Genomic DNA, 22,763 nt, shown 5'->3' with positions numbered 1-22,763 from the left:
AAGTCCAAGCACGGGCGACAACAACGAGCTCCTATGTTTAACAATGCATCCTTTAATATTTTAGCTGTTCCAATGTAGATTTATATCTGTTAATGCAGGCCTTACAATGGTTCCAATCAGCTCTCTCACGTGCCCTCTGCATGCCCCTTACCTCTAGTTCGAACACACACGCCTCTTGCAATCATTGTTTGCTTTGTGCAGATCCTCACAAGTTCCTTTTTCCCACCCTCCCTCCCATGATTGGAACCCTTGTGTTTCGCCATTTTACCCACATATTCAGTTCTTTACGGTATACTTGGCGTTTGCTTTGATATACAGTGGTTGCTTAAGCCTACCATTCCTGTATTAATGAAAACTAGTGATTTACGTTGTTACTCAGACTTTTGTCCTATTTTATTTACCTTAATCGTATTGGCGGTTGAGATTAAAGGTCGGTGGCAGGGAAGTGCACCCTTTGGCTGCACTTTACCCCACAGTAAGCCTCTAGCCCACTGGAGACAGGTCCGGAGAAATATCCATTCCAGGGTGGCTACCCCCGGTACCACCTGATCTGTACTCCCCCCAGGGGGGCTCCCCCTCCTGGTTCCCACAATCCCTCGGGACTGTGGGATATGGGCCTCACCCCTGGAGGCAGGTCCGGAACATTTAACCCAGGGTGGCTACCCCCGGTACCACCTGATCTGTCCTCCCCCCAGGAGGGCTCCCCTCCTGGGCCCCTAGACCCAAGTCACGCTTCCCTGCCACCCTTATTTTACCCACAACCAGTGTGTCATTGTCACTTGTGTATTGCTTTAGCAACAACTCAACCAGCCCTCAAAAAGAGGATCATTAATTATAATTATTATCTTTCTTCGTAACTAAGTTTAAGTCTATTTTTTAAGCTTACATGAATTGTGTATTTTGAAGGGGGGTATTGGGGTCTTATTTTTGGAATTTTACGGTAGTAAGTGCTTGTTACCTTTCTTTACATAACAGAGTTTTTAACTAATTGCATAATATCCTTGCCTTAGATCACCTTCATCATCACGGCGCAACAACACACACTGTGATTTACCATCGAGGAAGATTCTTCAGACTTGAAACAGTCCACCGTGGTAATATGTTGAAACCAGCTGATCTAGAGAGGTCTGTTTATAATATGACTTGTTTGACTAAAAATAAATTCAAGATCTTTTTTTGTTTTAATATAATAGGTACATTCACAGGACTGCAAATAACAGTCAATCATCGGACATTGACCGACCAAAATTTGCTCATGTCCAATGAAACCCCAAGTGTGGTCAGACAAAATGTCTGGACAATTTTGTGATCGTAAATCATTTTACGGCAACAATTAATAAAAATCTGTCCGACCACCATTTTGTTTTGTCTTACCAAGATGGTGTCTTAGTAGGACATATGTCCTTTTAAGTGAAAAAAATTATTTGCAGCCCTGCATTCATGTGAAGGTTAAAGATGAAGTTGAAACAAAGCTGTTCTTCTTGATTTCTTATAATAAGTTGTATGAATTTGATGTTTACCTTTTGCTAAATTAGGTAACTTAAGGCACAGCATCACTGGTGAAAGTGGCACCGAAAATTGTTTTATTGTAAATTGACTGCTCAATTTTTATTTTTAGGCAAATTGTGAAAATTCTCCAGGATGATTCAAAACCAGTCCCAGGGGAAGAACTTCTGCCAGCCTTGACAAGTGCTGAGAGGTTAGCACATAACTTGTAATACTTTTGTTTTTGTCCTTTTTATTGTTATTTAGCTGATAAAGCTTTTTGTTACAACATTTTTTCCCTCACTAATTCAGAAACTTGTGGGCTGAGACAAGGAGTACATATTTCAGCACTGGTGTGAACAGGCAGTCTTTGAGTTGCATTGAAGATGTAAGTTTACCATATAGTACTCATCTACAACTGTGCGGTACAACATGTATATGGTTTTTGTTCAATTATTACTCTTGGTACAATTTGGTATTAAAATACAAGATTGTACCAAGGGTAAAATTGTACCACAACATATGATGCTGTGCAACCATTACCATTAATGAGAGCTTACCATAAAAGGCTAACTACAGGACTATTATTTCAGCCAAAGGGTGTTCAGGTTATCCTGAATATTGCTCCAGTTTGCTAGTTTATGGTTTGATTCATTCTAGGATAGTCTATTTGTGTGGTCAATTGGAGTAGTGCATGGACTGGGGGGACAAGGGGGGGCAGGGGGGCAGTGTTTTGTTCAAAACTAATACTGGTACTTATAGTTAGACATTAGTCACTGTTCAGTGTCTGGCTGTAACTTTCTAGTTCTTTACTAGGAAACCATAAACAGCAAGCTTGCCTAAGACAAGCTTCTACAACTAAAATTTCTCTGTGGTTGTCCAACTTTCAGGCAGCAGTGTTCTTGAATGTGGAGGACTTGGAGATGGATTATGGTGAGGTAAGAAAGAGGGCACTATTTAATTAGTAAGAATAATGAGAACGAACCAGAAATCCCTAATCCCAATAATAAAGGCTAACAGCAAACTACCTAGTAAGCTAACTGTAGACTAACTGGAGTGCTATTTAGGTTAACCAATGTGTTATTTAGGCTAACCAGAATGGCTGGCATGACCAGTGAGCCATATGCGAGTCATGCGGCCATGTGAGTCATGCAAGCCATTGGCCTAAATAACACACCGGTTAGCCTAAATAGCACTCCACTGTTAACCTACAGGGATTCCTGGCTCTCAGAGTTTGCATGGCTCACTGGCTCGCACTTGAATGGATTCTTTTTCTTTTATATCTAAAAAATAACTAAACTTAACATGTCCTCCTTTATTAAATGAAAAGTTAAGCAAAACTTACTGGTAACATTCTAGTCTGTCAGATTTAACCTGCTAAATATAACGTGGTGGCTATTGATTGAGATAGGCAAAAGAATGTCTATAAGTTAATTGTTTCGTGTGTACAGTTTTATCCAGCTGATTTGATACATCTTACAGTGTAACTTCTGCTTCAATAGCAATTAATTTTAATAAATTATTTAATGTTGCATGTGTTTATAAATAACAGGAAGAGTCTGAGGAGTTTGATGCTCTCTGTCGGCATCTGCTTCATGGCAATGGTCACAGTTGCTGGTTTGACAAGTCCTTTTCTGCATATATCTTCAAGAATGGCAGGGTAGGTAGAGATGACTGGATAACTTTAAATGGCTATGCATTTTTTTGTCGGCAGTCCATTGGCCCATGCGTGTGTCCAATGATGAAATTTAGAGAAGAGCGGGGATCGAAAAAGATCAGTACACAAGTATGCATAGGCGATGGAAGTGGATAGGTCATGTTCTGTGTATGACACCAAACCAAAACCCACATGTGGCATTAACCTGGGCACCAAGCGTGAAATGAAGTAGAGGAGGGCCAAGCAAAACATGGCGGAGAACAGTAGAAAAGGAACGTGCTGAGCTTGGACTAACATTGTGGGTCGCAGCAGCAGCTGTGGCCAAAAATACTAGGGACAGATGGAGAGCATTAATGTCCGGCCCTATCCCCCACCCGGGGGCAAGGAACTAAGCAACTTGTATTGAAAGCCTCTTTAAGGAGGCTCGATGTACCGTAAACACCCGCGGATAAGCCGCACCCACAGATAAGCCGCACCCTGAGTTTAACAACTCAAATGTTGGAAAAAAAGTTTTTTGAAAGTAAATCAAAGAAAATCCAAAGTCGAGTCAAAAATCCAAAGTTGAGTCTTTAGAAAGTCTTCTCCATCGAACGTAAACTCAGAGAAAATTGAAACAGAAAATAAATCAGTCTTACCCACAATTGGAGCTCTTTAATATAATGAAAACCAACTTTGACATATTATGGGTGATCTTTATCTGGCATTTGTTGACAGGTATTTCTTCATTCAACACAGTTTTTCCATAGATTTTTGTGTGACAACAACAAGAACTTGCGTTTGCCGAACGTTCGTAACTTAGTAACCAGGCATTTGATCGGACGCAAAATATGGGACTAGGGCGAGAACGTAAAGCAAAACAAGATGGCGATGGAGGCGTTCGGGTTTCGTGGCTATCATATCGACAAAATAAAGAGATTTGGGAGCCATCTATTGGAGATAAACTCGTTGCATGAAGAGAAGAATCAGTTCGACAAATTTTCCATCAAAGTGTAAAATGAGAAAGAAACAATAGGCCGTCTTACTCGTGAATACTCGAGGTATTTTCTCGCTCGTAAAGTATCAATATTACTGTTAAAGTTATAGGCCATTGTCGACTCTGGAAACAGTATAGGAGCTGTCAAACTTGCAAAAGTAATGACCGGTACTCTCTTGAAGTTTTATGTTATATTAATTTACATAATTTTCCATAAATTAGTGTCAGTTCACGAAAATGTACGGCACCTTTTCCGAATGTTCCCGCAGATAAGCCGCACCCCCGATTTCGAGCGAAAATTTTTGGAAAAAAGGTGCGGCTTATCTGCGGGTTTTTACGGTAGTTTTTTTTAGCCAAAGGGTGGTTGTTTTGAAAATTAAAATTACCTAGAAAGCCAATGTTCAATTTTTGCCAAAATACACCATAATGATCAAATATGCCCAAATTTTTTTTACCCGTCACTTAGTCACAACGGTTACCATAGCAATGATTGACGTTTTCTTTTGTTCTCAAACAAGCTTGGTTTTCTCGAAATCTAGATTGACTCTTGGTGTTTATTTTTTGATGTGTTTAAGTTTAGTTCATTGACTAACTGTTGACAAAATTTTAGAAAAATCTGTAAGAGCGTTTTCAAGTAAATCAAGAATGAAATTCTCAGAAAAACACCGTTTTAATATAAAATAGGCGCTTTAAAATTGTTTCGTATTATTTGAGCACAGTTACTCTCACCTAAATATAAATACTTACACCATCAAAGACCATTAACTAAAAGCGAAAGACTTTTTGCTTTAATTTGTTAAAATACATCGACTGCCGATTGTAAGAAATTATAAGAAAATACCAAAAACTTCATTCTTGATTTACTCTAAAACGCTCTTACCGATTTTCCTAAAATTTTGTGTACAGGTAGTAAATCTACTATACTTAAACATATCAAAAAATGAATGCCAAGAGTCAATCTAGATTTCGAGAAAATCAAGCTTGTTTGAGAACAAAAGAAAATGTCAATCGTTGCTATGGTAACCTTTGTGACAATGTGACGGGTAAAAAATTAAAATTTGGTCGTATTTGATCATTATGGTGTATTTTGGCAAAAGTCGAACATTGGCTTCCTAGATAATTTTAATTTTCAAAACAACCACCCTTCATTAAGAAATAAAAACGTTACTCTGGTTAAAAATTTTGTAGTAAAATGTTCGTAAAATATCCACAATGTCCCAACGTTTCGGCTTAAACTAAAGCCTTCATCAGGGGAAAGTGATAAGTGAATACAAAAAGCACGTTCTTATATAATATGCAAATCGAGAGCTAATGTTTGTCCCTAAAGGCTAAATTTAGAAATTCGTGCGGTAAATGCATGCCGTCATCGCGGTTTAGCGGATTATTGCAAGTGTTAATTTCCCAAGCCTCCAGAATACGTCTTTTGCGCCAATTTGTGCTTGTACGTAAGATCTTTGACGATTCCCACGAGATGGTGTGGCCAGAATGAAAACAATGTTCCGAGCCATCTATCCAATTTATCGAAGCCATTTGGTCGTATTTGATCAAGCCAAAGTATCGAGCCATCTATCCAATTTACGGTTGAAAGAGAAACAGAACGGAAAATATCCTTTCTTGACGTCACTATCTGTCGACAAGACGATGGCCAACTCTCCACTAAAGTCTATCGCAAACCGACACACACAGAAAGATATCTCTCGTTTGACTCCCACCATCCGGCTGCTCACAAAAGGGCTGTGGTCAAGTCTTTGACTGATCGTGCAAAAACTATTCCATCTTCTGTTGATCAACAGTCAAAGGAAATGCAACATGTGACCGCGGCACTCAGGGCGAATGGCTACCCTAAGCGCTTTGTGATTGATGTAAGCAAACCGAAACGACCTTCTCAACAAACGCCTGCAACTGCACCGGATGACAAAAAAGGTTTCTGCGTTCTGCCGTACATCAAGGGTACTACGGAACCAATCAAGCGAATTTTAAGCAATTATAATATCAAAGTCGCTTTAAAACCACACCAAACCATCGGCAATTTGTTTCCAAAACCGAAAGATCCATTGCCAAAAGATCAGACTCGTGGCGCAATTTATTCAATTCCCTGCCAAGTTTGTGACAAAAGCTACATCGGAGAAACGAAACGAAAATTTTCCACCCGACTCAAAGAGCATCAAAAAGCAGTTGAAAACAAACACTCACACAAGTCAGCTTTAGCGGAACATTGTTTTCATTCTGGCCACACCATCTCGTGGGAATCGTCAAAGATCTTACGTACAAGCACAAATTGGCGCAAAAGACGTATTCTGGAGGCTTGGGAAATTGACACTTGCAATAATCCGCTAAACCGCGATGACGGCATGCATTTACCGCACGAATTTCTAAATTTAGCCTTTAGGGACAAACATTAGCTCTCGATTTGCATATTATATAAGAACGTGCTTTTTGTATTCACTTATCACTTTCCCCTGATGAAGGCTTTAGTTTAAGCCGAAACGTTGGGACATTGTGGATATTTTACGAACATTTTACTACAAAATTTTTAACCAGAGTAACGTTTTTATTTCTTAATGAATCAACCACCTGGTTACAGGTCCATTTTTAAAACCACCCTTCGGCTAAAAAAACTACATCGAGCCTCCTTAAATTACCTTGGCATTAGGTAACTTTACAGTGGAATCTTGTTTTTTTTAACCTCCAAGGGAAATGAAAATCAGTTTGAGAAATTTTGTGAATCTTGTTATTAAATGTAAAATAGTCCTTATAATATTGAGGGCAATGACCTTCAATGCACTTCTTTTCAAGCTGAAAAACAAGTTTTTGGCATCTTTCTGCTAGCGCCCGCTTCTGGAGAATGTCCATTGCAGGACTACCACAAATCGTCCTAGCAACAATTCTACCTGCTTCTTTCTGCAATGCCTTTAATGCCTGACTACCCGGTATTTCCCTCATTGCAGCATCCCCACACAGTATTGCAGTACTCTAGAATCGGTGTAATTAACGAGATGTGTACAACATTGGCACTGTGAGTGGTCATATTACTGCAAAGATGGCCTAGCATGCCTACGCGCTTGCCTGCCTTAGAAATCATTTTCTTTACGACTGCCCCAACTAAGGCGTTCATCAAAAACCACGCCTAGATATCTAGGTAATCTCATGAACCCTCTCAATTTGTTTGTCATCAATGTGTACAATTTACACAAGATAAGGCCCTGTGATAACCTATTACTGATGTTCTTGTGAGAACTTGTTATAACTTTTAATTTTCTCTTTTTTTTTCTTTTTCTTTTTTACAGTTTGGCCTCACTGCTGAGCACTCATGGTACGAGGACAATAATATTCTTACAGATAGTTTGTATCTTTTTAAAGTTAACATTGTGTAATTTATAAAATGGTATTTGGATTTTAATATCATTAATTGGCACAACACATTAAATAAACAAATTTTCTTCTTTATCATTTGCAGGGCAGATGCCCCAATTGTTTCTCATCTGGGAGAGACATTGTTAATAAATGACATGGAGATTTTAGGGTAAGGCTTTAGGAAGGGGCTTTAATAAACTTAAATAAAATCGTCGCAGAAACGTTGTTGACAGGTTGTTTTCTATTAAAAACACTATTAGTGATACAGTTCCAAAAAAGCAAGTCTGGGATAGGGTAGGGAGTTTCGCTGTCTAGTCTAGTATAGGACTGCAAATTCAGCTGACCATGGTCTGCTATAGGGTAAGCGTTTTAGAGTCCCAGCAGCACACCCCCACCCAAAAATATGCAGAGTGTACCCCCCCCCCCTTCCCAGGGCTAGACTACATGTATACAATATGTATATATGTATATGTATACATATATACAAGTTGGCATTCTTACTTGACGTCATCACTATTTTTCATGAAAACAAAGTTGACAAACCCACAACTAACTACAAATAATGTCTTTAGATATAAGGAAGATGGTCACTGCAAAGGCGAGCCAGAATTCAATCTACCAGCACCAACAAGGCTCCAGTGGGATATTCCTGAAAAGGTATCACATTACAGCTAGTGCCACATCCTAGTATAAGTAGCACTATTTTGTGTGCACATACAATCAAACAAGTTGCTCCTTGAAGGTCTGAATTTATTTGATCCATTGCCATGTGAATAATTCCCACCCTTGAACACTACCTCAAGGTTAGATCGCAACTTGTTCAAGGACAGTCCTTTGCTTACATTACATAAATATCATTGTAAGCATTTTTACTCATTAAACGTGACTGAGAGCCACTTTGACTTTCCAGGTCAGCATGGTCTGAAAATGTTCCTGATGTCATACAGTGCCAGTTTTTAGGCCCTGTTTAAATCTTTGTACCTTTTATAAGAAAGTTGATGAATCATTTGTTATTGAAAATAATTTTGTTATTTTTATTGTTCCCTCAGTGTGTGTCTATTATCGAGTCTTGCCAGAAGAACGCAGAACTGCTGATCAATGATTTAGACCTTCATGTTTTAGCACACACTGCTTTTGGTAAGTTTATTATTAATAAAATTATATTACAGTAAAGTAACACATCGCACAATTCAAGTGTTTTCAAACTTAAAACAAATGAATAAATATAAACATGAATCATTAGGAAACAGGATATAAAATTCCAACAAAATTTAAAGAAAAGATACGTGTTTGGTTTAGAGAATAGGTAATAGTAAGGTCAGACAATGTCTTCTTAGTTTGCACCATGTAAAAGAGAAATAAGTTAAGTTGTAGTACTTTTTCAGGAGTGCTTAAGAATAAGTGCTTAACTCTAAACGGGTGTAACTGTAGCATAATTTCTAGTGCAACTTAAATATCTAATATTATTGTCTTTGCTTATTATGAATCCTGTAATTTTCTTTTAGGGAAGGGTGCCATAAAAAAATGCCGCATTAGGTAATAAAACAAATTCCTTTGTTATATCCTTACTTTAACCAAAGTTATCAAGTAAGTTGTATGCCAGAAACAAGGCTGAGTTCAGCAATATACGCCAGCGTGATGTGCAATAACCATTTCCGCCCCCTGTTTCGTCCCCCGGGAGCGTGGACCGTATGTGATCATTCATTTGAGTCGTGCCGGGGCAGGGTAGGATGGTGATTCTGTAGATGTCTAGCACCTTTAAAAATCTGCCCAGCGTATGTTCCCAAATTTTCAGTTTAAACGTACTGTCATGCAACAGTTCTTCTCAGTGTGACGCCTTTCGTGTATCTGTCAAGGTTCAATTTTTTAAACTTAGTTTTTTTCCTAACGCAACTAGGTCTCTGTTTTTTTTTTTGTTTTTTTGTTTTTTTGTAAATAAGAAGTAAAACATTTGTAAAAAATTCTTTCTTACAGCCCAGATGCATTTATTCAGATGGGACTTCAGCTGGCCTACTTCAAGGTTTGTAATCAGTGGATATGAAGTTCATGGCTCGCTGTATTTTGTATTTAAATCTCAGTTGAATAACTGGTACAGCTGGTGTATTCTTGGGTGCAAATTGATTGAAGCTGGAATAGGTTACCGTATTTACTCAAATAAGCGCCGCAGCGCTTATTAACTTTTTCGCGCCTCAAGTGCGGCGCTTATTAGGGCGGCGCTTATTTGAGGGCAGCGCTTAATTAAAATTCGGACGCCACAAAGAATCAAATATTTTATAGTAATTAAAAATAGCATCTTTTGATTTTCAGTATTTGTCTCTTGCTGAAGAGAGAAGTGGCGTTAGCTGTCCTGGCAAAGTTTGCGATGAGAAATTGTAAAGCTCAATGTGAAAGCATAAGGGGATATGGCAACACGATTTCTATATACATTTAAAAAGGGTTTTCCATTCGTAAATACAGTTAAGGAAAGTGTATTGTCGAGGCATCTTAAGGTAGTAACGACGACTTTTAATAACGCCATGTCACTTTGATATTTACTTTCAGGACCAACAAGCCTTCAGTTTGACTTACGAATCCTCCATGACCAGACTTTTTAGGTAACTATCCACTTTGCACCTTTGTTTCCTCTGCTTTGCTTTACGGTAGCTTCTGTCGATTTTATTTTTAATCTACCACGTGTGTAGTTAGAGACTTAACCCATTTCGTGGGGGGGGGTTTGGTTCTGTCCCGCAAAAAAAAAAAATTTTTTTTTTTGAAAAGCCCCCCCCGGGGGGGGGAAAAAAAAAAAAAAAAAAAGAATTTCGGGTGTTGTTTTGTTTTTTTCCCATTTTGTTTTGTATTGTGGAAAAAAAGAGATCTCGGGCCCAAATAATTGGCCCTGCTGTTGGGGGTACCCTGCCTTAAGTTATAAGGCAAAGCTAAAAAAAAAAAAAAAAAATAAATAAAATTTCACTGATCCCTGTTTTTTTTTCAGGGAGGGACGTACAGAGACAGTCAGGCCTTGTACTACTGAATCCTGTGCTTTTGTCAGAGCAATGGTGAACCCTTCTGCTACGGTATGTAACACGCCTTCCTTTTCACCTGGTAAATATTCTCCAATGTTATTGAAGCACATTATGTAGCCCAGTTTTATCTTGCTACCCCTGTTTTGGCTTGTCGGGAGGGGTCTACATGCATTTTAACCTGCTTTTAGGGGCCTTGATATTTTTTCCTCGAACAAAAGAAAACCCTCAAAAGTTCTTATGTTATATTTTCTACTTTTTTCATAGAAATCTGAGAGGAAAGAGTTGCTTGGAAAGGCTGTTGAAGAACATGTCGATGGATTTAGAAGGGCGATGTCTGGAAAAGGTAAAATAGTTGCAGTTAATGTAAACATCTTCCGAGTAATATCTAGCGCCATTCTCTTGACAGTGAAGTAGAAAATTAAAAAAACAGATAAGTCTGAAATGTCAGTCGTCTCCCAGTTCATTTATCCCCAAACCCCGTGGTTTGGTTTGATGGTCAACGAAAGAAGTGGCGTTTCAGGCTAGAAACAGTACTGAAAAACAAAGATCCATTTACAAAGAATTGGTGTTTTTTATTTTAGGTGTTGATCGTCATTTGTTTGGCCTGTATGTGGTGTCCAGGTACCTGGAAGAAGACTCACCTTTTCTGAAAGAGGTTTGTGTTTTCGTTGGAAAGAGCTCTAATTAGTGATGACACTTGTTGTTGATAAGTCTAACCAACTTTTCCTCTTTTTACAGGCTCTGAGTGAACCATGGAAACTGTCAACAAGCCAAGTATGTCATAAACCTTTCTTCATGTAGGCGTGGTTAGCTAAGTACTCAGCACTAATTTGGACATGCTAATGTTTCTCAGATAGGTTTCTAGTATTTTGTGTTCCCAAATTGGGATTGCCCCAAGCTATGTGGTATTGACACGTAAATAAATTTTCTATTCTATTCTATTCTATTCTATTCTATCTATTCTATTCTATTCTTCCTTTCCTTTTTTTTTTTTTTTTTTTTTTTTTTTTTTTTTTTTTTTTTTTTTTTTTTTTTTTTTTTTTTTTTTTTTTTTTTTTTTTTTTTTTTTTTTTTTTTTTTTTTTTTTTTTTTTTTTTTTTTTTTTTTTTTTTTTTTTTTTTTTTTTTTTATTTTATTTTATTTTATTTTTTTATTTTATTTTATTTTATTTTATTCCATATAAAGTAAGTAAAAAAATGCAATTTAACAGCTGTCTTAAAATGTCAAAAAATTAATAAAAAAAAGATGCTTTCTTGGGTTTTTAACTTGTGAACAGTTAACCTTAATCTTCCCTTCCTGGCTAATCTTTGTTGATGAATGTACTACAAGTATGCCAAAAGCTTGTACAGCGCGCGAACGCTTGTGAACAAACTGGCCAGAGAAAACAAAAGTTTTCCTTCACGAGCCTTACTTCTTGATTCCCTGAGAGGGATTACTGGTGACGTCACACTACACGGATCTGTGTAATATCTCTCAACCAATCAGAGAGAGCACACAGATTTCTGTGGTATATGCCATCACTTTGTGTCTTATGGATATAGGAATTGAAGTGAAGAGAGACGTTTAATTAGTATTCTGTCGTTTTTCAGACTGCTACTCAGCAAACCAAGAAAACGGACTACTCCAAGAATCCAGGATTGAAAACAGCTGGAGGAGGATTTGGACCTGTAAGATAACCATAGCCCAGTTTTATTGAGTGTTTATTTAGCAGTGGAAATGCGGGCAGGTTTAGTTAATTTCTGTTAATTTCGTAACACCATTTGCCTCCAATGCTGGCCTGAAAGACCTGGAAAGAAACAAAATAATGTAATCACCTGATTGAAAAGCCGTCGCATATAACTGTATCAGCCTAAGAGTTACGTAAGATGAAGTCGTGGTGTTTAGCCGTAGGGGATGGAGTAGTACCCCTTTCAGGCGGAGGCTCCCCCTCCAGGGAATAGGTCTCTTCCTGTAATGGTCTACTCCCCCTCTAGGGAGTTCCCCCTCCAGCCCCGCCTGGGATATACACGGAGATAAGTCAATTTAGAATGCGACATAGCCAACAATTTTTACAAGCTATAGTAATCGTATGGTTTCTCTAACCCTCTTTGTCATAATTTCAATTTCGTTTCCACGTCCTGCGTGAACCTCGGCGGTAATTAACAGAGTATGATACATGAGGGATTCTTTTTTCTTGCCAGGTCGCTGACGATGGTTATGGAGTATCGTACATCATTGCTGGTGAAGACACCATCTTTTATCATATCACATGCAAGGTTTCATCTCAGAAGACTGTAAGTACTTTTGTATTGTGCCGGTTCGTGTTAATATCTAACGATCAGACTGCGAGCTCGAGGTTTCTGTTTGCTGATAGTTGGTGAGGGACGAAGTCGACAGAAACTGAGCGAGCAGTGTAATTGTTAATCCAGTTGCTGATATATTAAACATAAAATATTAATAAACTGATTAATTTAATTCTCGAGACGACATCCGATCGCTTTAGCTACGAGTTCAATATAGCGGCAAGGGGTGAAACTCTCAGCTTTCCATGGTCCGCGATTATGCATGTTTCTTCTACTTGGGGACGGGTTAGGTTCCTACTTTCTGGTCAAAATGCACGAAACAATGTTGCCTTTGTAACCAATCAAATTGCGAGTTTGCCAACAGTCGACCACTGGGTATTGTGCCATTACATTTTTTATTCAACTGTCCCTCATCACTGCAGATGTAAAGCTTTTCTTTTTTATCTTCTCGTTTAGAATGCCAAACGTTTCTCGGAGCTTGTCAAGGAAAGCATGGCAGAAATGAAGGACTTGTTTGACTAACCAACTCCCGCACCACAAAGAAACGACGTTTTAGACCAATTCCTCCGGATAGTTTTGTATAAATACTAACCTATTTTAATAGCTAGCCCTATACTGACTTATATCCTCTATACGGTCACCAGCCTCTTTGTATTCTTACCCTGTAATAGGTCTACCCCCCCCCCCCCCTTCCCACTCCCCGCAAAGTATCAAATCATGCCACATCTGACTCTGAGGAGAAAAAAGCTAGCTGAAAACCTTTCGCTTTTTATTATTAATTCATTATTATTATTTCGTTACTTTTAAATGTAACATAAACGGCCACAATTGAAACTGCCTGCTTTATATATCATTATGCCCTCGCATTGTGCCTATATTGTTTCCGCATTGTGTCCTATATTTTTTAGCAACGGCGATATTAAACAGGTCTGGGGCCTTTATAGAGGATATACAGGTACATTGAATTTGTTATAGTAAATTTAGCGGCTTTAAATAAAAGGTTGCATATATTTTCAATAACGCGAGCAAAATGCAAGATGTATTCATTTCAAACAGCCTTTTGCAGGAGTCAAGAATTAGGAATTTAATATTTTTGCGTAAGAATTAGGAATTTAATATTGTGTGTAGGATTTAAGCATGTGTAAACCCGCGTCGAGTGATGTTTTTTTGGAAGTGACACACGTCGTATTAAGGCCGCAGCTTTATTTGAAAACTATTTACATGTGTATTTCCCGTGTACAAAAGCATCGATGCTGTAAACAATACAATAAGGCGTTTTATTTAATCTAGCTTACACCTCTTCTGACTTCAAGTTGGACATGGTGAATTAGACTGCCTGTAAACTCTCCTCCGTGGAGGCTTCTGTTTTATTCGAGTACAAGATTGGGGAAAGTGAAACATGAGGCACGCGATGAACGACGGGTCCCTCGGGAGCCTCTGCGGAGGAGAGCTGCGTGTAAATACTGATGGCTGACCTTGCGTAGCTAGGATAATTAGTGCATGCTAAGGTTGAGATTCCGTGAACGGCGGTAATAACATATTTCAAACGTATTTTAATCTGGTTTAACTTGACGTGGTATTTATAGCATGGTGTTTTAGTCTCATGTTTATATTCAAGTCATACAGAATAGCTACACTATGGTTTTAAGGGCCGGGGGGGGGGGGGGACTCCTATATGAAACGGACGGGAATGCTCGTCGGAAATTTTGAAAAGAACCCCTAAAAGAGACCAATCTAGGTGTGGCTCGAGCTTTTCTTGACCCCTAAAAGATACCAAAAAACTAAGAATAGAATTGTTACTTGTATATTTCTGCGTGTGTAACCCTAAACGAGACCATTTTAGCTAAAAATATTCCCATTTTTCCCGGAACACCCTAAGTGAGACCATTTTGGCTGAAAATATTCCCATTTTTCGCGGAACACCCTAAGTGAGACCAAATATCCAAAATTTACACCCCTAAGCGAGACGACGAGCATCCCCGTCACTTTCATATGCGAGTCCCCCCCCCCCCCCGGGTTTTAAGGTTGTAACATTGTGACGATAAATGGTTTCGTAATTGAAACAAGGAGTAATATCATAAAGAAAAGTTCTTTCATTAATAATCTCAAAACAGTTATTCACCGTGGTACCGAGTGTACCAAGGTGGACAATTGTTTTTGTCGTTGTGAACCGAATTTGTAGTTATCGCGTTCAGTTGCCCAGTCACAAACGCAAACATCGTAGTAAACCAATCAGGGCTCGAATCAAAGTCATGTAACCTATGCCAAGCGCGGGAAAATTGCGATTGGTTTTTGCGTTGCTCCTGATTGGATGTGATTGGTCAAATAGATTGCATGCTTGCTCTGATTGGTTATAGCGCAAACACATATTGCTGTCGACGTTTAATCAAACGCCGGTCTATCAAACCAGTGAATTGCCAAATCAAAAAGCGTAGATTTTTTTGTTTCGAAATATAACGTCAAAAGCTCTGGCGCGATTTGCTAACCAAGGAATAGGGAAGAAATCCCGATATTATATAGACTATCAGAGAACTACAAAATCATTCACTAATTTGATATTCTATATACTGACAACACATAATTTAGGTGCATAGTTTGAAGCTTAAATAGTGTGAAATATTTCTGTATTAAAACTGAGTGATGTGACTGTTGTGTTTGTGTTTATTGTACTTTTCGGTTGTCACGCAACTACTAGGGTCGTATATTTGCGTAGCAAAGTGGTTGCTATTTGGTGTGATCGAGCGTAGTAGTGTGGCCGTTGGTGGTCTTTTGGCCAGCGGTGGTTTAACAAACACCAATCAAATAGTTTCTCAGTTTAAGGCGCGGGTAAACATGAATTTGAGTAAAATTTTGAAGAGGAAAGAAAATTAAAGAAAATTGGAACACCACCAGACAGTCGAACCCGACGCTGAGCACCCCAGGTTGTCAGAGGGACTGTCTGGTGTCCGTCTACTAATTTAGAGCAGTTTTCAATTGAGTGTCGTCCCCAGTCCGCCATCCGCACGTCCAGTGACCACCTCCCGCCGGCAGGCGCGGGACGGCGCGGCTGTACGGGTGTCTCCATTGCTGAGAGTGCCGGTGCCATCACTGCGTGTGCGCCGCCCCACTCGCCGCTCTAACCCAAGTTAATCGGCGGATGAAGTGCCTTCAGGTGTACCCCCTCCTAAACTCTCCTGTCTCTGCTACTTCAATTGAATATATTATCTCCATATGTCACTTAACCATTATTATACCACCCATTTGGTCCCGGATTTGGTGTGTTTTCACAAGTTAGGAATGGATGCAACTGGCAGGAAACACGCAAATCAATTCATATCAACTCGTAGCCAAAAAGGTGCAAGTAAATTCAGTTTATATTAGAAGAAATGAAAAAACAAACGAAGAAATGCTGAACGATTTTCTAGTGAAACACTGCAGGCTTTCCAAAGAAGGTAAAAAGGTAAAGCCTGCTGTTGAGCCAAGTGGCTCATCAGGCTGGAGCTTATCCCGGTTTCTATAGCATTAAGCGGCTAGGAGTACTTTGCCGGGGAGGGAGGGGAGCGCTCAAAGTATTTCAGAACGCTGTAAACTGAAGTATCAAGTCATCACTGTCAATAAGTATTGTGTATATTCGCCCAGTGAAGTGTGTTGATGTCACAAGAATGCAAATCCCCCATTCACAAAAATTGTGGAAATTGTGGTTGGGAATTTCCGTTTGGGAAGAATGTGTTCCATTTGAATGTGTATCCCCGAAAAACCCCACCATTTTGGTTGAACCGCGATATTTGGCATGCCATTAAGGCATGCACTGGTGCAGAAGATGCAAGACGGTAAATGAAACACGAATTTCCATTCGGATCGTCTCCACCAGGAAAATGGGTCTACCTTTTCGAAGTTCCCGGTTCCTCCTAGTGTCCTTTGAAGCCGCTGATTTGGGCTCCAGTAGATGCTGAATTTAAAAGTAGAGACCGATACAGCGTAGAATTATAGATTTTGTTTTGTACTATATTTCGGCAGGCCAAACCAGCCTTCTTCAGGTCAATGGGAGTTTACATTGGAAGGTTTTTTATATATGTGGTGATTGCGGTATTTTGCGAAATACCGGAAATACGTAAAACTATTAAAATAAAGGAAATACGTGACAGTAGAATTAAAAAGATAAAATGCGCTAAGCTAACAAAATGGCAATCAAAGAGTACAAGTAAATAAACTAATATGTTTCTTCGCGAATGTTTAGACCATCGGGCTCAGGTGTTCTGCCTTTTAGAATTAAAAAAGCTTCCCTGGCCTTACGGATTGAGTCTCGGTTGGAGAAGATTTTTTCAATGGGGATTAATATTGTATGTCGTTAGCAGTGTGGTTAGGAGAGGAACTGAAATGTTTAGCGGCTGTAGTGGATGAACCGAAAGGTTGTGTTTCAATTTAATCATGGTATTAAAAATCGAGCGTATATGGAATGGGGTAATGTCCAAATCCACTGCTAAACTGCGAAAAGAGCGCCTCCGCCAGCGCCTCCCAGTCCCAGACCCAGGCACGGTCAACTTCCTCGGAATCACGTGATTTATACACACTGGGTGTGATGTGGTATCATAGATGTGGAAGGAAGTAAGTGCGATGCAATCGAAAAATTTGACATTTTGACAGGGTTGAGAGTTTGATGTTGGATTGAAATCTTACGATTATGGCTGCAGTAGCCAGACAGGTAAGATTTACCTCAGTTTAGTAAAATGAAGTCAAATATGCAAACGGAGACAACATAGCGTGCGCGGAAGCACGCATAAGGCTTCAAAACGTTGCGTGACCGCTCTGGTAATCAACAACTGCTTCTAATCAGTTATGTGGTTTAAAAAATTAGTTCTTCGTAAATTATGAAGAACGTAGATTCATGGGAACTTCTATTGAGCGTTTTAAACTACTTATAAAAGAGAGTTCTTTACTGAAGTAAGCTTTGATAGTTGAACTATTTTAAAACTTAATTTAACCCCAGTTTTCACTAGCGACGCATTAAGCACAAGCGCAATCACGCAAAAAGGACACATTTTAACCCTTGTGCTTGTGCCTGAGCGCAAGCACAAGCATCATAATGCACTGCGCTTGTGCTTTTGCTTGTATCGAAGCCGTTTTCACGCTGAACTAAGAGCTCTTATCCTTACGCTTGTGCTTGCGTCGCTAGGTTTTTAATTAAAAAAGGGTCAAAGAACCAGTCAAGCGTTCTTCAAACATAAGCTTCTGGAAAACTCGAAAACGTTGGTTTCAAAACAAAGACTTTTGTTAAACAATTCTTTTACTCTTCATGAATTCACGTTGGATACAAAGTGCTAAATAACGGTTATAATTATCCCCTTACAATGGAATAATTGTTTAGACGGGTAACCCTAGCCAGCGAATGCAGATGGATTTCCGGCTGCGTAAACACCGTCTGAGCATGTCTGAGTGTCACCCTAGCTCTAGGGTCAAGATAGCTTGTGTTTACATGGAAAACTTTTTTTTAGGGACCATTCATTTTTTAGAAGGGGGGGAGGGCCGGAGGAATCCCTGTGTGTATTCAGTTGAAACTTTTTGGCCCTTCCCCTATAGTAGAGTAAAAAAAGGAAGGCCCTCCCCTAAAGTGCAATATTAAATTTTGCGACCCCCCCCCCCCCCCACACACACACACACACACATGCACCTCAAAAAAAATTCACATCAAACCTCTTTTTTTGACAGAGCTCCATTCCGCTGTGTTGCACAAGATTATCTTTGATCGCAAAAAAATCTATGCTACAGTCAAACGTACGCCGTGCTATATACACGAATTGAAGCCCTTCTTCATTATGTGGAACACTACTCTCGCACTCTTTAGCATCAGAAGTGACCTTTAACGGTCAAAAATGCGAAAAATAGCCTTATAAACAAACACACTTAGGCACGAATCAAAACTACATTAACACAATTGGTCCATTTACGTGAGCCAATTAAAAACCAGAATTTTCGATCCTGCAGACAAGTACAAATACGGCAAATCGATTGATTTCAAATCATTCAATGAGACTTTGACATAGGAGCATCTGATGAGGTCCACTGAAGGACCGAAACTTGAGTCTTGCTTTAGATAAAACATTTGCCAGAAGAGATGGTTGCGGCATACTAGAGACTTCAAACGCAGTAATCAAACTGCCATAGAATTTATTTGGTGGATGCAAGTAACGCAACAAAACAGATCAACAATAATGGAGGTAAAGTTTTATGTCTTTTATAGCTCCCAGAGCGCAAATCACAACAACTCAAACTAAGGGGAGCTTAAAAACAACTCAAAGAAACCATTGCTCTCAATGTTTAGAGACTGTAGTAGCCTTCAAAAGACTCGGATCTTTATAGACCCTCGCAACTGTGGAAATGAAACGTTATCCTACGAACTAACCGCCACTTTAGAATACGAGTTGACAGTTAGAAATCCACTGATCCGATACACAATATAGACTACAACATTTCTTTAAAGGCTTTTAAGAATCTTTCAACAAACATGAGCCGATAAACCTAACAAAATATGCCACAGAGCTAGCAAACACAATGGCATAAAGATCATCACTGAAAGCGTTAATCAAATCAAATAGAGAGCGTTAATCAAATCATCCGTCTAACAGACTGAAGGCTAACATTTAGCAACCAGCGGGAGTCGTGCTTGGCCTGTCACATTTTATATCACTTAATATTTATTGAAAATAAAAGATTTTGATTTGGATTAAAATGCAGTGTTTTTCTACGCGACCCCCCCTTTTCAAAAACAAAAATAACGATGACCCTCCCCTTTTGCCACTGTAAAAAATTAGTGACCCCCCCCCCAAGATTCATCCGGCCCTCCCCCCCCCTTCTAAAAAATGAATGGTCCCTTAGGGGACAGCTCAGGCGTCACGCTTTAGTTATTTTTTATCGCAAATACCGATTTCTGGTTTATCAGTTCCAGTAAAAATATATTAATATTTCTAAGGGCCTCTTTACATGAGAGCCGAGATGATTTCGTCCCGGGATGAAAAAAATTTCATTTTACATGAGCGTGTTCATCCCGGGATAAGTCGTCCCGCCCGAGTTGAATTCATCTCGCCCGTGCTTACATAACATTACATTTCATCCCGGGTAGGACTGTTTACATGGGGTTTTTCGTCACGTTTCATCCCGGGATGACATTTCATCCCGGTGTTTCATCCCGGGATATAGAGATTACTTCATGGAAAATGCGCGCGTACGATATTTATTCACGAGTTGAGTAGTGTCAGAAAACGAACGAGTGAGCGCAGCGAACGAGTGAGTTTTCTGATACGTATCAACGAGTGAATAAAAATCGTACAAAGCATTTTCCATGCTGTTATGTGTTTATTTCATAGGTAGTGAGATTTTCTTTTCCGTGTAGTACTGAGTAGATAAATTTATTTGCACAAATAAATTACACTGTAAAACCATTCAAGTGCTCAACAACTGAGTAAATCAAACATCTGCAACACTCAAAATTTTTCAGTAAAGTCAAATGTCTATTAATAAAGGAAGCCATGCCAATAACAAAGTTAAGTCAAGAAGATAAGTCACAATTTATTCATCATCAGAGTCACTATCCAGTTCCAAAGGCCTTAGACGTTTCCATCGCACCGCTTCGGGGCTTGACGGATTTGTAGAAAGCGTCGGAGACTGATTTAAAGTGTTAATGTTGATGGAGAAATTGCCATCTTGAATAACTGCGCCACTGAATAGTGCCATGGACTGCTGCTTTCCACCATTCTGAGAGTCGGAGGACGGCGTACAAGCTGTTTCAGAAGAGGACGAAGCTGTGGTACCAGCCATCACACTGTTTAGCACTTTTGACATGTGCTATCTGTTGCTTCGTTGAAACAGTGCTGTAATTTTCTATGCTCTTCAAATTCTTATGGCCAGATAGTTGTGCAATTTGCGTAGGTGGAATGTCGTGTTCACTTAGCGTCTGGATCATTGTCTTTCTACCGCTGTGATTTCGAAGCCTGTCGTTTTCAATTCCTGCTTTCTGAACCATGGTCTTCATTAAACCATTGAGTTTGTTTTTGCCAACAGCACCGGACTTGAACCAGCCTTTTGTTGCGAGCGAGTCCGTCTTCAAACCGTTGTTTACAGCCAAATAAAAGGGAGCATCATCTTGATTCATTTCCTCAGGTCTCTTCCTGGCAAAACATTAATAGACCGCGACAGGATCTCTTTCAGTTCCGTCGGTCGCAAACATTTTCGGCGGTACGGTTCTGACATCGCTGCAGTCTGATCCCGTTCTAGTTTTTGTTTGTCTTTCATTGAACTCCAAGTACTCGACTCCGCTTGCCGTTTTCTGTAGCTTTACATCTCCCCAGCACATAACACGATGTTCTTGGCACCCACGGAGTCCGAAGTGAAGAGTATTGTTTAGCCAGAGCGTGTTTAAAAGTGCCTCGGGACTACACATACCGAGCAAACCCTTCTCGTACAATATTTTCAACTCTTCACTTGTCAAAGCTACCGACGCTTTGGGTTTATTTCCTTTACCTTGCTTCTTTAGCTGTTTTTGTTTGGACTGAAGAACTTTCCTGGTTTTCTCAAACACCAAGTCGTTGATTGTGCTTACAGAATAGCTCTTTTTCTTCAGGTGTCTTTCGAAGCTAGCCACTAAACTTCGAAGAGAAGTCGGTTCGTATTCATTGCCATCTTTGGTGCGGACGGAGATGATGAATTGGCTGATGTATTCATTCAGCTCAACAGCCGGAATATCTTCTATTTTTCTGTCTTCGTTCTTCGTTTTTAAAAATCTTTCAAGCAATCTTACATCTCGTTCAGTTTTTTGAGCGGTGTTTTTGTTTTCTTGTTCTAAAATGAATTCTTCAACTGAGCAAACAGAAGCAAACCTTCCCTCGGCCATTTTTCAAAGCGCGCGTTTTTTTGTGTGCAACGGCTGTCGGATGACGTTTCCTTCAGGACGTTCATTCATCACCAGTGAAATTTCGTCGTTCGCGTTGCTGATTGGACGAACGATATTTTTTCACAGTGAAATTTTGTCGTTCGTGCTCCTGATTGGCTTCCTTTAAAATCAGTACGAATTTTATTCACCGTGATTTTCGTGGATAAATTTCAGTACCTATGAAATAAGAACTCATGTATCATCATGTAAACAGCAACAAGAAAATGACCAGACACCGAGATGAATTCATCCCGGGACGAAAGTCATCCCGCGACGAAAGTCATCCCGGGACGAAAACTCTCATGTAAAGAGGCCCTAAGCTTACTTAAACCTGAACCCAGACAGACAGACCGACTGACCGACCGACCGACAGGCAGGCAGACAGACAGACAGACAGAAAGACAGACAGACAGACAGACGGACAGACAGACAGACAGACAGACGGACAGACAGACAGACAGACAGACAGACACAATAAAACAAAAGCGAGAGGAAACTTAGCAAAAAACACATCGCATAGGTGGAGATCTAAGGAAATATATTATACGGATTTAGCCAAGCCTAAAAGCAGAGAGCCACAGTTATTTATTTCTTGATTGCGTGTCGACCTGTAAATAATGACAATAACTTTTAGATCTCGAATTATCGCGTATTGCAAACAAGAAAATACTGGTAACGAATGGTTATTTCCTCTTTTATTTCTCTTGTATATTTCCTTTTTTACCTTACTCTACTCTAGTCTCTTTCTTTATTTTTTTAATGTTCAGGGCTCAGCTCGCGCACGCGCAGCGCAAGTGGCATACATACGGACAATCACCTGACAACCAAAATTTTTCAGCATGGTTCTTGGGTTCTTTTTGGTATGGGGCTCCGCTCGCGTGCGTCTTCGTCGCGCGCGGGAGCTCACTTCTCTATTGTATTTCTAAGTTGGTTATAAAAAAAATAGTAGCAGTTTTGCAAGTAAATTAATATTTTTTTGTGAGAGAGCAGGACAAGCAGTTCATGGGTAGGCTTTGGTGCACAGAAGAAGGGTTACCATTCTGGAATAACCTAAAAAATTGCTCATTGGACAAATGTATTTGTGTTTTGTTCAATGCGTTGAACCACG

At 39.5% G+C, this 22,763-nt stretch overlaps 3 protein-coding genes and 1 long non-coding RNA gene across 6 annotated transcripts in view; 2 read left to right on the top strand and 2 right to left on the bottom strand.

Annotated features, from left to right (window-relative positions):
• LOC144643752 (carnitine O-palmitoyltransferase 1, liver isoform-like) overlaps positions 1-15,399 on the top strand; it is a 28,525-nt gene extending 13,126 nt beyond the window's left edge. For both annotated transcript variants that reach the window (XM_078503090.1, XM_078503089.1), the window contains 19 exons: positions 1,011-1,125; positions 1,619-1,699; positions 1,798-1,873; positions 2,376-2,423; positions 3,038-3,145; positions 7,403-7,428; positions 7,573-7,638; positions 8,042-8,126; positions 8,519-8,606; positions 8,975-9,005; positions 9,444-9,489; positions 10,011-10,063; positions 10,441-10,522; positions 10,736-10,814; positions 11,053-11,126; positions 11,210-11,245; positions 12,061-12,138; positions 12,652-12,744; positions 13,210-15,399. In XM_078503090.1, the coding sequence (XP_078359216.1) occupies positions 1,011-1,125; positions 1,619-1,699; positions 1,798-1,873; positions 2,376-2,423; positions 3,038-3,145; positions 7,403-7,428; positions 7,573-7,638; positions 8,042-8,126; positions 8,519-8,606; positions 8,975-9,005; positions 9,444-9,489; positions 10,011-10,063; positions 10,441-10,522; positions 10,736-10,814; positions 11,053-11,126; positions 11,210-11,245; positions 12,061-12,138; positions 12,652-12,744; positions 13,210-13,275 (1,331 nt within the window). In that variant the 3' untranslated portion in view covers positions 13,276-15,399. The remainder of the gene's footprint in view (positions 1-1,010; positions 1,126-1,618; positions 1,700-1,797; positions 1,874-2,375; positions 2,424-3,037; positions 3,146-7,402; positions 7,429-7,572; positions 7,639-8,041; positions 8,127-8,518; positions 8,607-8,974; positions 9,006-9,443; positions 9,490-10,010; positions 10,064-10,440; positions 10,523-10,735; positions 10,815-11,052; positions 11,127-11,209; positions 11,246-12,060; positions 12,139-12,651; positions 12,745-13,209) is intronic.
• LOC144643753 (uncharacterized) lies at positions 481-1,003 on the bottom strand. Its single transcript, XR_013568962.1, has 2 exons — positions 676-1,003; positions 481-545 (listed from the first exon to the last, which is right to left on the bottom strand). It is a non-coding gene; the product is annotated as an uncharacterized LOC144643753 (long non-coding RNA).
• A 1,921-nt stretch (positions 15,400-17,320) lies between the features above and the next one.
• LOC144643749 (uncharacterized) overlaps positions 17,321-22,763 on the top strand; it is a 50,857-nt gene continuing 45,414 nt past the window's right edge. The window contains exon 1 of one of the 2 annotated variants that reach the window (XM_078503087.1): positions 17,321-17,434. In XM_078503087.1, coding sequence (XP_078359213.1) covers positions 17,414-17,434 — 21 coding nt within the window. In that variant the 5' untranslated portion in view covers positions 17,321-17,413. The remainder of the gene's footprint in view (positions 17,435-22,763) is intronic. The other variant, XM_078503088.1, reaches the window with a different exon arrangement.
• On the bottom strand, positions 20,906-21,616 carry LOC144638330 (uncharacterized protein KIAA1958-like). Its single transcript, XM_078497564.1, has one exon. The coding sequence runs from the start codon at positions 21,614-21,616 to the stop codon at positions 20,906-20,908; it is 711 nt and encodes a 236-aa protein (XP_078353690.1).

The sequence above is a fragment of the Oculina patagonica genome, chromosome 2 (assembly GCF_052425735.1).
Source record: "Oculina patagonica isolate OP01 chromosome 2, crgOcupat, whole genome shotgun sequence".
NCBI classification, from domain to species: Eukaryota; Metazoa; Cnidaria; class Anthozoa; order Scleractinia; family Oculinidae; genus Oculina; species Oculina patagonica.
The sequence above is the reverse complement of the archived record's forward strand: the minus strand, read 5'-3'. Positions and strand labels throughout refer to the sequence as shown.